Source organism: Falco biarmicus, chromosome 13, assembly GCF_023638135.1.
Source record: "Falco biarmicus isolate bFalBia1 chromosome 13, bFalBia1.pri, whole genome shotgun sequence".
Classification (NCBI taxonomy): domain Eukaryota; kingdom Metazoa; phylum Chordata; class Aves; order Falconiformes; family Falconidae; genus Falco; species Falco biarmicus.
In genome coordinates this window covers 1663749-1675971 of record NC_079300.1, presented here as the reverse complement: position 1 = coordinate 1675971, position 12223 = coordinate 1663749, and the positions used below count along the sequence as shown (strand labels likewise).

The 12223-nt window shown below is 38.9% G+C and overlaps 1 protein-coding gene across 9 annotated transcripts in view; it reads left to right on the top strand.

The window, feature by feature from the left end:
- Window positions 1-12223, top strand: part of PLCH1 (phospholipase C eta 1) — an 85500-nt gene that overhangs the window by 50095 nt on the left and 23182 nt on the right. For all 9 annotated transcript variants that reach the window (XM_056358864.1, XM_056358863.1, XM_056358867.1 and 6 more), the window contains 4 exons: window positions 2997-3090; window positions 5799-6002; window positions 7627-7747; window positions 9317-9488. In XM_056358864.1, coding sequence (XP_056214839.1) covers window positions 2997-3090; window positions 5799-6002; window positions 7627-7747; window positions 9317-9488 — 591 coding nt within the window. The remainder of the gene's footprint in view (window positions 1-2996; window positions 3091-5798; window positions 6003-7626; window positions 7748-9316; window positions 9489-12223) is intronic.

Genomic DNA, 12223 nt, shown 5'->3' with positions numbered 1-12223 from the left:
ACAAAAAATGGGAAGTGGGGATTAAGTACTCTATGAAACCACTATACCTGCTCTCTTGGAAGAAGTTTTAAAGGGATATTATGAAACAGTATATGCCAGGGCATGTCAGTATATGTTTGGCTATGATCTGAAACGGTGAGTACTGAAGGATATCAGGAACCAGTATCCCAAAAGGAATAGGGAAATTATAAGAATATCAGTGTTGGTACATGGACTTTGAAAAGAGCAGAGACTGTGGAGCGTGTTAATATTGGACAAGGAAGACAATGCTAGGTCATCATGCCTGATCAATCCTTGCTGCTTTTCACAGAAAAACCTTATGGCAGCAGCACAAATTCTCAATTGGAAAGTGAGCTGATGCCTTCCTCTTTCATGCTTATGCAGAAGGATAATCAGTATAACTGATTTATGTGGTGATTCAATATGTCATGATACTTTACATTGACATCTTGCACTGAAATTGGAAAAACGTCTTTGCTTTGATTATTTGTGTTTTGATTTTTCTTAGAGAATGATGAACTGTGAACAGCCGTAGCCTAAACCATTAGAGCACTGTTGACATGCCGGTGGGTTGGCATCCTGTCTAAGAACACCTGTTATTGGCATTGCACTTGTTTTCTAACTTCTTTTCTACTTTATATTGCTTTCTTTTTTTTCCTTTCCCTTGAGAACTATTCCCATTCTTAACTTATGGGCCTTTGACAGAAGTGGGCTCTCCCGTTACCTGGCCTTGCAGTGCTCTGCAGCTTCAGATGGCAGTATATTTTTGGCAATTGGTTTGTCTGACCTGCTTCCAATGAGACTGGTGAAATTAAAAGTGATTTTCCTCTTTTTTTTCTCATACTTCTACACTGAAGATTAGGGATAGTGTTGCTTTTTTTGTAGTTTTGTAGGATTTTATTTTAGGAAAATTAATCGGTAGTTCATTTACTTAAAAACCAAGGTCTTACTAGTTGTTCAAAGGCTGATACTCTTTTAAAGAACATACGTGCATCAAAGTTACAACTTTTAACCAGGGATATAAAAAGGAGGCATGTGTCCAAGAGATTTTGCAAGCTCCACTGTTGACCACTTTCAATAAGCAATGTATCTAAATATACAGTCATCAATAACGATCATTACTATTTGATATTATTAGTGGAGTATTTTAAAACTTAATGAAAACAGATTTAAATGAGTAGCCTAAGTAGTCATCTCTCTAGCTACAGTTAAAAAGCACAAATCAGTAGACTTTTCCCTAGCAGACACGCTTTGGACTAGATTAGACATTTTCTTTCCTAAAGCACACAAGTACCCTGCCACTCGGCCATCAAGGAGCCATAATGCAAAAGTTATTTCTGGCCAGCTTGTGCTGAAGAAGGGCCTGCTATGAACAGTGTTTGCAATCAAACAGCAACATCTACTTGAGCTAGAAGAATCAGGTGGGGTTTTTTGCTGCTGAATTGTTCTCTTTCCTATTATCCTGTGTAATTCTTGCAGGCATCTTGTGATTGTTGGCTTAGCAAGGAGTTACAAATAAAATGCCTGGAGAAGTAAATGGACTGAGCTATGCTTTCCCTATACAAGACAAAAAACAGAGGGCAGGGTGAAGAGAAAAAAGGCTGGAAAGTATCTTCAAGTTTTTCAGCTTAAGTCACTATATGGGTTGAACTGCTCACTTGCTTGCCTTCTATTACTATACTTCTAATATTGACACGTCTAGTTTTTCTCCTGCTCTGGTGATTTTTCATACTTAGACTGTAGCCTTTTAGGTGCTACAAAACATGGTCAGTCATGGCACCCGCATTTCTTAGAAGGAACTCTGCACTTGGCAGGATCAAGCCCTTGGAGAAGGCCATATTAAGAGTCATCAACCTACTTACAGATTTTCATGTAGCTGAATGCTGATGCTGGGAATACTGAGCTACTGGAAACAGCAGAAAGAGCAAATTCATCAGAGGCTGTAGACAGAGCAGAGGAAATGGAATTGGTTTTGCCATCTGAAAGAGAAGTCCATTAGTAACAGAACAGTTCACAGAGGGGTCATTTTCAGATTTAAACAATAAATATTGTGTAATCTGCATGATGACTAAGCTCATTCCTGCCTTTGCCTGAAGCAGTCATGTTAACAGAGATGACACGCTATCTGAGAAAGGACTGCAAGTTCCTTTGCTTCCAGCCTGTCCCTCATGTCAGGCCATTTGACCTGACCTTGGCAAAGGATGGAGGGTATGAACAGTAGACAGAATAGGGGCACAAATAAGCTGCCAAAGGTTTTAGTGTTGTCATTGTCATCCTGTGATGTTAGTGGAAGAAAAGAAATACACCCAGTCATAGTTCTCACTTTGGCTGTCTGTAACTTAATGGGGGTGGGGATGAGAAAAGGTGAGTCCTTTAATTTTAAAGGAAATGTAAGTGTATGGCGATACTCTGGCCCCACCAATTAGGACTTCAGTTGTGGGCTAGTTGAAGGTGATGACAAAACTCTTACTTGTTTCAGAACAATTCTGTTTTTTTCATTTCAGAATCTAGTTATTTATCTCATAGCCTGCATATTACAGTGAACTCTCTTGGAAGTAATGAAATCACAGAAATGGAAAATGCATGAAAATGAAATCAAACCCTGCCAAATATTTCTGCATGTTTAAGTAGATCATATTAAAGAATATAACTTCATAGTTCTCATTTCAGCAGTATTGCCCAGTACTACTATTATTAGGTGCTTAACAGGTAATTTTCATCTTTAAACTAAAATAATACAGCTTTTAAGTGATAGCTGCCTTTCAGTCTTGTTTTTCTCCTCAAAGGTAAGATCTGTGAGCCTTGTGCAGCACTAATCAAACCAACATCTTGAAGTCCTTTTACAGTAGTATTACTGACTGTCCTAGTCATACTTGATGAACTCGGTGTCTGATTGTAAGGCTTTTCAACTGGATCCAGAAGCTTAAAGTAGTTTTTTTGTATGCTGGTAACATGGTATTAAAAACAAGTGCACCAACACTGTTGTTTTTGTGCAGATGAATAATGTGACACCAGAATACTGTCTTGACATCATACAGAAGTTTGAAGTATCAGAAGAAAACAAGAAGCAAAATGTTCTTGGGATTGAAGGTAACGTTTTTGTTTTCAAAATTAGTCTTGATATACTGTAGTGGAATAGAAAAGCTTTAACAATGTTTTTGTGTAGCTTATAATATTTGACTGTGATAGTAACATAGAAGAGCAGCAGTCAGTAGTGTAGGTGCATTTTTGTGAGACATGGGAGAGACAAGAGTAGGTGGGGTGAATTAGCAGCTAGTGTTATACAGCAATATATCATGGCCATTGTACAGTAATGGGAATGCCTTAGGCTTGCATGAATTTATTGCTACTTGTGTGTTTGTAAGATATAAACATAAAATATATGGTATAGAATGTTTTATGTTATAGCCTGTTATAACTGAAGTAATAAAAGCAGAGTTTTCATTCTGCTCTGCTCTGTAGATCTGGAATCGCTCCTGTACAATCCATTGATTTATGCTTATGTGAAATAAATTATGGATAGTTGCATTTTCTTTTGGTTTTAATACCTTATTCACCTTGCTTGCTAAAGCAATTGTAAATAGTGTATTTATTCAGAATCCAACTTAATATCGAACCAAAATCTGAACTGGAACAAAATAGATTAAATGCTATGGTGTGTTAATTTGCCCAGAAGATAGCTTTTGTGAAGCAGTATAATTTACATGATGATTTTGGGGTGGGGAAGGAGGAATCTTCCACATGGTACTTAAATCCTGGTGACTGCCTCTCACGTCTTAAACAAGCTTCTGGTATGACCGAGGGCACTGCACTTAAATTGAAATAAGGAAAGCAAAATGAACAAGCTATGGCGCTTACAAAAATATTTCTGAAAGCATTTCTGTTCCTCTTAACCTTACTGCTGCTGCTTTTATGTTGGAGTTGCTCTCACGGTTAGTATTGTTTGCACTATCCTTTTAAATATTCTACATTTCTCAGTCTCATAGGAGGTATTTTTAAAACTTTCTCTGTTTAATGCTGATCTAATTTACAGAGATATAAACCAAGTACCATCTTTTCAGAGAAACGTGCAGCACAGAGAAAGCTGTGAACTAGTGAGATGGGCTAGATCAGTGAATTGGCTAGCATGGGCCCCCATGCTCCCTGTGCTGCAGTGCAGTGCTTCAGGTGGTGCTGCCTTGTCTACACAGTATCTTCAGTCAGGGTAGTGCTTATTTACAGCAGAAGAGTGGCACTGGGGCAGAGCCTAAGTGTCAGCAATAAACTCAGGATAAAAAAGCATTAGCTTCCAAGTCAGGAAGTCAGTTTGGCTCTCGTTCCTGTCTGTGAGCTGTATAAATGGTCAGATCTTTCTTAACTTTGGTAGGAGCGTGTTCTTTTGTTCTTGACATTGTTGCTACCTTCTGAAGATTACTTCTCAACTTGGGACCTGTGAGGCATCAACAGCAGCACGAAGTCGTGACAGACCTGCAGAATACCAACCTATACTCTTGCAGGCATTGTATACCTAAGTCTTTTCTGCTGCCCAGGATTTGAGGGATTTCCTCTGCTTCCTCTTATTTACAAGATGTTATCCTTGTGATGGAGCAGAACAGGATAGCTCTTGTGCCATCAGAAGCATCCATCCATCAGAAGCATCCATTGAGGGGAAACATCGTGCATGTGTCAAATCCTCTGCATCCTGCTGAATGTGAGGCTGAGGTTCCCCCCTTTCCATCTACCCAGCTATGCTCCTCTAAGCAGGTCGCTTGCACTCCAAGGCACAATTCAGCGTCCCAGGAAATGCAGACTGATGCTGTCTAAGCATTTGACCCAATTTCTCAGTTATACTGATGCTTTAACAAGAATCAAGAGGGTGTAGGGGGTACCAGTTTGAGAAGGACAAGGAGAAAAAGGCAGTTTTTACAACTGTAACGACTCGTGGTTTAGCTGCGTACTGTCTGTTTGCAGTAACATCTAGATGAAGAGATTATTTTTATCTCACCAGAATAATTGTGAGGGAGGGTATTTTCTTCTACTAATACTAATAGAACCAATACCTTCTTCTATTGCATGTATTAGCAGAGCAGTTTTGTCTGAACTGCAGAAGGCAGTTTGAGCACACTTGTCTTAGTCTGTGCACTGGATTTAGTATAGGGAGGTTCTCCAGGGTTTCAGAGAATTTTTATAGGTGCATTTTTGTTTTCTGCCCCTTCTGAGGGTCTGAATGAAGCATCTGATCAGCAAATAGGTTGGGCAGTGGCCATATCAATCTGTGACTAAAAGTCTTCTTGTATAGCTACTATTTGGCAATTGTATGCTTTTATTAGAATCTTACTTTTTTTTTTTTTTACTATTGGTTGTTAATTAAGTCATGAAGAGGCCTAGCTCAATGCCCTGTTTTGCAAATGCTTGTTGATTATTTTTTTTTTTTTTAATTTTGGCAGTCATAAATATGTCTTTCTAGATTATGTCTTCTCTAGTTCAAAGCTGTTTGAAAGTTGTTTGAGGACAAAGGTTGGATCTTGGAGATGTGTTCTTCTCAAAGGTATCAGAACTTCCACAGGCTTCAGAAAGAAATACCTCTGTGTGTGCCAACAGTGGACTGAGTCTGTGTAGCCTCTTCAGTTTGCAAAGAACCAGGCAAGGCACAGACAGCAGTTAATATGCTGAAAACATGGGGTACAGGAAGATTCAGTGGTTTTGGAGACAATGAGTTAGCACTGACAAGCATAAACAGAAAAAGCAAACATTAGAGTGCAAATCATTTACTTGGTAACACATACTGCATCCATGGCAAAACTTTCTCTTCTTCTAAGGTTTCACCAACTTCATGCGCAGTCCTGCTTGTGATGTATTTAATCCACTGCATTGCGAAGTGCATCAGGATATGGATCAACCACTTTGTAACTACTTTATTGCTTCATCTCACAATACGTACCTGACAGGAGACCAGCTGCTGTCCCAGTCCAGAGCGGAGATGTATGCACGAGTGCTGCAAGATGGTTGTCGATGTATTGAAGGTATGTTTTTTGTCTAACTTGCTAGTTGTGAGAAGTATGATGAATGTTTCTTTTAAGCACAAAGTCTGGCAAGCTCAAAGCGTGAATGCTTCACTGGCTGATTAACTTCAGTGATAAACTCCTGTTTTCTAGCAGTCTAACCAGAATTTTTCTATTGGGAATGGCCATCTTAGACAAACATGATAGACAGTACTGTTTTCTCCTGCCTGCTGATTATTGTTACACTTTACTCAGTCAGTGCAACTTTTCCATTGTCCTGCATTTTTGTGAAGTGTTTTTTTTTTTTTTTTTTTTTTTATTGCGCAAGCTCAAGTAAGGCAATGGGCAGGCATCTGTTTGGGGCCTGGCAGTCCCAGCAGAGAAGCCCCAGTTGTTCTGCTCTGCAGTTCTCCTGTGCCGGAGGTTACTGCTTCACAGGAATGCTTCCTGATCCATGTTGTTCAGAATGAGCTGAGCCAGCAAAGACCTTTTTCTTTCATAAGCTGAATAGGAAAGTGGGTGTTTGCATATGCAGTTCCTCCTGCAGATGCAAAGGGAAGACGAAAAGTGCCTGTAGGAGGACAGGTGAGCAATAGTGCCTTCTCTCAGTACAGCTGTGTATCTATTTCTGTCGCCATCTTCGAGCTGAGAAACTTGGTTTTGGTCTGCCACAACAGAAAGGTAGGATTCTGTTTCATTGGCAGGATGCTGGTGGAGGAAAACAAGATGCTGTTTGTCTGATAGCCTGGAGATAGCACTGGATTCTTATTTAAGTTCTTATTTAAATAATAATAAACTCTTAAGTATCTTATTTAAATAATAACAAAACATTAGTATTGTTGTTCTTAAGATTGTGGGTGGAATAAAGTCCTTTGACATATTTAAACTTGCTATTAAGTTTTTTGACTGGTATTACAAAATTCATAATTGGGAAAAAAAATCTGTTAATCTGAATTTAAAAAATAATTGGAGAAAGTGAACCAGATAAAATTGGGTGATCTCTCACTGTACTTTCCCTTCTGTAAAGTTCACTAGAATGCGCATAGTATGTCATTTCGCTTGACCTCAAAACTATTGTAGATACAGTACAGCCTAAGTAATACCTAGCTTTCACTTTGTGAAGTTTTTAACTTCCTGTACAGCCAATAGTAGTGACATGTTTAGTGTAAATCCAGGGTACAGTAATTTTATTGGGAAAAATATTACTGTCCTAGTTCATTCAATATGCGATGGATTTGATGCTACTTTTACTATCATCGGTTATAAAACTGCAAGTTTAATTTGGAGTGGAAGAAGATTAAATTGCTTTTAAACAGGTTGTCTTCAGAAGCGAAGCTGCTTTCCTAAGAAATAGCTGTAAACATCATTTGACCTATTACACCTTTATAATTTTATATATGAGGAAAACCACTCAGTTTAGTATAAGGGGAAACCCCCTTTTTAGGTTGCGGACTTCTCATTTGGTATAACAAAAGACTTGTCTTGTTAGTCTTACGTCAATTGGTAGATCATAATAGATTGAATCAAAACTTGTTGACACCTGCGTGGTTGAGTACTGTACATGAGTTCTGCTGGCAAGCAAGATCAGCAGAAATGTATAAGATCATGGGCATCTCTTAATGTATAACTTTTTCTGTCTTAATAGTGGATTGCTGGGATGGTCCAGATGGAGAGCCGGTAGTACACCATGGCTATACTCTTACTTCTAAAATACTCTTCCGTGATGTGGCAGAAACTATCAATAAATACGCCTTCATCAACAATGAGTAAGTGTAGAGTCGGTTTTGAAGCTACATCTGTCTGTTTTGTGTAGTTAATCCCATGTCAGAATCAAAAGGCAAAACCAGGAAGTAGGTGTATTCCTTTAAACACATTTAGAAATTGTTGATTTTAGAAAAGTTGATTCTGTTCCCCTGTTTATTGCTTATGCTTTATTTGTTCTTCAACTGCATGAGGTCTTTCCAACAATCAAATTAGAAAGGTCAACCTAAGATAGAAAGACCTTTCATGCATCATAAATGCAGTAATATTTTGAGCAGTCTGAGACTGTTGAATATCTTTGAACAGAACTTCCCACTCATATCCACAGGGAAATTCTTAAAAATCAATAGCATAGTATTCTCTGCCTAAGGAAAATACTAAATTTCAGTAAGAAAATTTGAAAGCTGTCTCGTGCGTAGTATGAGGAAGTGTGGAGATGTGGGATGTTCAGATTCTATTTTGTTTCCCATAGTACAATATGACAGTTTATTATGAAAATCATGGTGTTTAACCATATATATATATATACAACAGTCTCAAATTATGAGTGGGTGTACAGAATGTTGAGTAGTTTAGAAAGAATGAAGAGAAAATGCTTACTTCTCTTTATTTGGGGGGGGGGTGTGGGGGGTGTGGTGTGGAAAGAAGATGAAGAAAGTGACCCAACAATGGCCATTTGAAAAGGGGAAAAAAAAAACCCCAACCCCCCAGAAAACAACAAACACCAAAACCCAACCAAAAAACCTGAGCCCAAAAGTTTGGTGTTATTGATTAGAAATAGGAGATAGTGATTTCAAAACTGAAGGAGGTGGTTCTTCATTTGGTGTGTAGTTGGCATATGGGGTTCCTTGCCATAAGATCCCAGGGCTGCCAAAAGTTTAGAAATCAGGGCAAATTTTTGCAAGAAATAGGCTGTTATATATAGAAACAATGTCTTTAGCTCAGGAAACTTAAGCTGCAAATTCCTTGTGCCTGGGAGAGTACTCTGGAAAGTATTGCCGATAATTTCTCCTTCTCCAGAGTCTGGGCAGCTTCAGAGATTTGGTCTGACTCGCTGTAGACACTTACTAAAAGAAAGGCAAATCATTCATGCAGCTATCAGTCTTGGAACACAGAGAGGAGTTAGCAATTCCTTTGAAACTGCTTATGTCAAAATGCTTTTCTTCAGGAGCAGCTTGCTGATCACTTATGGCTTGTGAAGACTTTGTATATGGCTTGCAAAGGAATAACACACCTTCTGCTCCGTTACATAGAACAGAAGGGCATCGTGTTGCTGATGAGCTTTCTGTCTCTGTGCCTCACACTTGGTGATCATGGATTTCAAACTTTGTCACCCAATGTGCTTGTGGGTAGGGTTCAAGAAAGGGCAGAATTGCTTGCAGGGACTGAGAAAGGGGTTCTGACAGAGCAGGGATCTGGGAGTTCATGTGCAAAGTCCTTCTTCCCAAAGCGAGTTTGGTTCCAGGCTGCTGACAGTGCAAAAGCAAACTGCTTAAACCAGTTTATGTGGTAAGCTGTGCAGGTCTTCTCTCTTAAAACACAGTTATGACAGAGTCTGGGGGTTTTATTTCTAGGTTTCCAGTGATACTGTCTATCGAAAACCATTGCAGTATTCAACAACAAAAGAAGATCGCTCAGTACTTGAAGGAGATATTTGGTGACAAACTGGACTTGTCATCTGTAGTCACTGGAGATTCCAGACAGCTTCCTAGTCCTCAAAATTTGAAAGGGAAGATCCTAGTGAAGGTAACTTGCTACTGGCGGCATGTTCAAAATGCAGCATGTGATATTTACCATAGATTTTCTTTGGCTTTGGAGAACCAGTTCAGCAGTACCATGTGGAATAGTACAGATGCAATGAGTTAGAATTCTGAGCTTCTCAGAGACATTGAAACAGAGTTTACTTTGGACTTGGCATGTGTTCCAGAGTACTTGTGTAAGTGTTTCAACAGGGACATGGTATCAACAGTGGAAACAAAATTCTTTTCCTTAAGCATCTTTATCTGAGAGTCTTAGTCAGAGGTGCTTATTTTTGCACTTTAGCACCAAGTCAGGAGAGCAGAAAAATGACATAAAATGCGTTGTTATGAATAGAAGTAACTGTGACAGCTACCTGAACCTGGTCTTTTTAAAAAAATTTTGTCTGATTTGTTATTAGTGGATGTCTGTATGGTTTATATCCCTATAGTATCTAAACATTATCCTACAGTCCCTCCTTGGACAAACATTTTGGAGTCATATAAAAGTGAAAATTTCTTCTATTTTCTGGCATTTCCCCTTCACCCTGCTATGAGCACTAGTTCATGAAATGAAACTGTTTTCATGGTTCATCAGCTGTGTTTATGAAAGGAGCACTTCAGAAGGTGGCTATAAGGAGCAGCGAGGGAGGAGGCCCTGGAGCACTGAAGTTAGTGTGGTATGCAAGACTAATTATTTGAGCCTCTCATTATGAACAGATTTGCTCTGAAAAGAATTTCAAAAACCAAGATGGATAGGATATAATAAGCAAGGCAGACCTTTAAGGGGGCAATTTATATAGTTGTGGCTTATTAAATTGTCTAATTTTGACACATGGGGGGCAATTCCTTTGCTGTGAGCTCTTGAGTTACTATTCCCCCCGCCCAACCCCCCATCTTCTGTATCAAGCTGGCTACAAGGATTCACAATTTTGGTTTGATGCTAGTCTGGACGTATTTCAGTGTATAGTACAGAACTGACCCTGAATTAGAAAACCTTTGAGTGCTCAACTGTGATTTTGAATTTCACTCAGTTGGTTTTCTTGTATAACTGCTGGTTAATGAGTGATGCAAGCATGTAGTGTTGGTATTAAGGAGTCAAACAAAATAGTATGTAATGTCAGTCATGCAACAAAACCCAGCAAACCTGGCTCGAAATATTATGTCAATGCACAGAAGGCAAGAGAGGTTTAGTACTGTGCAGTTCTTACATGAGCTTTTGAGCTGGTCTTCCTAGCACATTTGAGTTTGTAACTTCAGTGTAATTCTTCAGCTAACAGTCCTGAAACCCTGAGAGTAGTTACAGAATGGTGTGAAGCTGAGCTAATGTTTTCAGAATGAGAAATACTATTTTAAGCATCACAGTCTCTTTTCACAAACCTGTCTCCCATTGCCTGCTCAATTTAAGCAGCCCTGTTGGAAAAGATAAAAATCGTATTTAAGAATTAGCATCTTATTGAGAAGTAAGCCAGTTTCTCATCTGTTTGCTATTATTTTTGCTCTGTTTTATACATTTTCCTTTTAAAGGCAGGATTGATTCATTAGCCAAACAATTTCAAGTAATGGCATAATTTTTGTTTTGCTAGTGTATTTAAAGAGTGATTTTAGTAATACTTACGGATTTAAACCAGTATAAAGGTGCCCATGTGAAGTGAATTTGACCCACTCATTAGCAGGACAGCATTATTAATTTCAAAATGCAGTCTATAAATCAATCCATTTCTGCAGAAATCTGAGCCTAATTCTTGTCTACCTCTGCCACTGAGGAAGCAGGTAGACTGCGAACATTTTTGCTATTGGTGAGGAAGACACAGAAGTAATGACACAGAAGTTTAATAGGTGATTTACTAAGTAACAGGTGGTAAAACAAGAGGCAATGGATCCAAGTTACAGCTTGGGAGGTGCAGATTGGATGGCAGGAAAAGCTTTTTCAGCTGAGGGTAGTGGAGCATGGAAAGATGCTGCCCAGAAGGCTGGGAGAGACTCCACCCTTGAAAGTTTGTGAGACTTGGCTAAGCAGAGCTCACCTAGAGCTGGTGATGGTCCTCCTTTAGTGGGAGATTGGACTGGAGACCAATAGCCCAACATTTCTAAAATTCTGTGATTTGGCTTCACTGTAAGTGATCATACAGGAGAATTAAAGATTAATGCTCTAAAAAAGTTCATTAATCTGTCAGGGCCTCTTTTTAGGTTTTTTGTTTGGTTGGGTTTTGGTGGTGGTTTGTGGTTTTGGTTGGTTGTTTTTTGTTTGGGTTTTGTTTTACCAGGAGTAGCTAATAACCTCTGTTTGATGCTCACTACTCTAATCGGGTGTTGGAAACTAGACATGGAATTAAAGTAGTTCCTTTCTAATGGAAGTATATGACATTCACAGTACTGGATTAGCAACTAATTTGGATTGCTGACCAGGTTCTTGCATGAGCACACAATATTAAAATAGGCTTTGCTGCTTCCTTCATTTTGGTGCCTGCTTGCAGTGAGTTCTTTTGTGTCTGCACTTTGCTTTCTGATGAAGAACCTATGACAGAATCTCAGCTTCTGATTTCTAGAGTTTTATTTTAAATATACAGTTGGTCTGCTTGCTAGAGGTAAGCCTGAAATATCTGAGAGTCTGCTTAAAAAATATTTTGGGTACTTTCTGCCTTGCTCTGGAGATGAGAGGTAGTATGCTTTTCTTGAAAAAGCTTGCAAAGTTCTTTCAGTAATAAACTCTTCCAGAAATACTTAAAATATTACCTATGATTA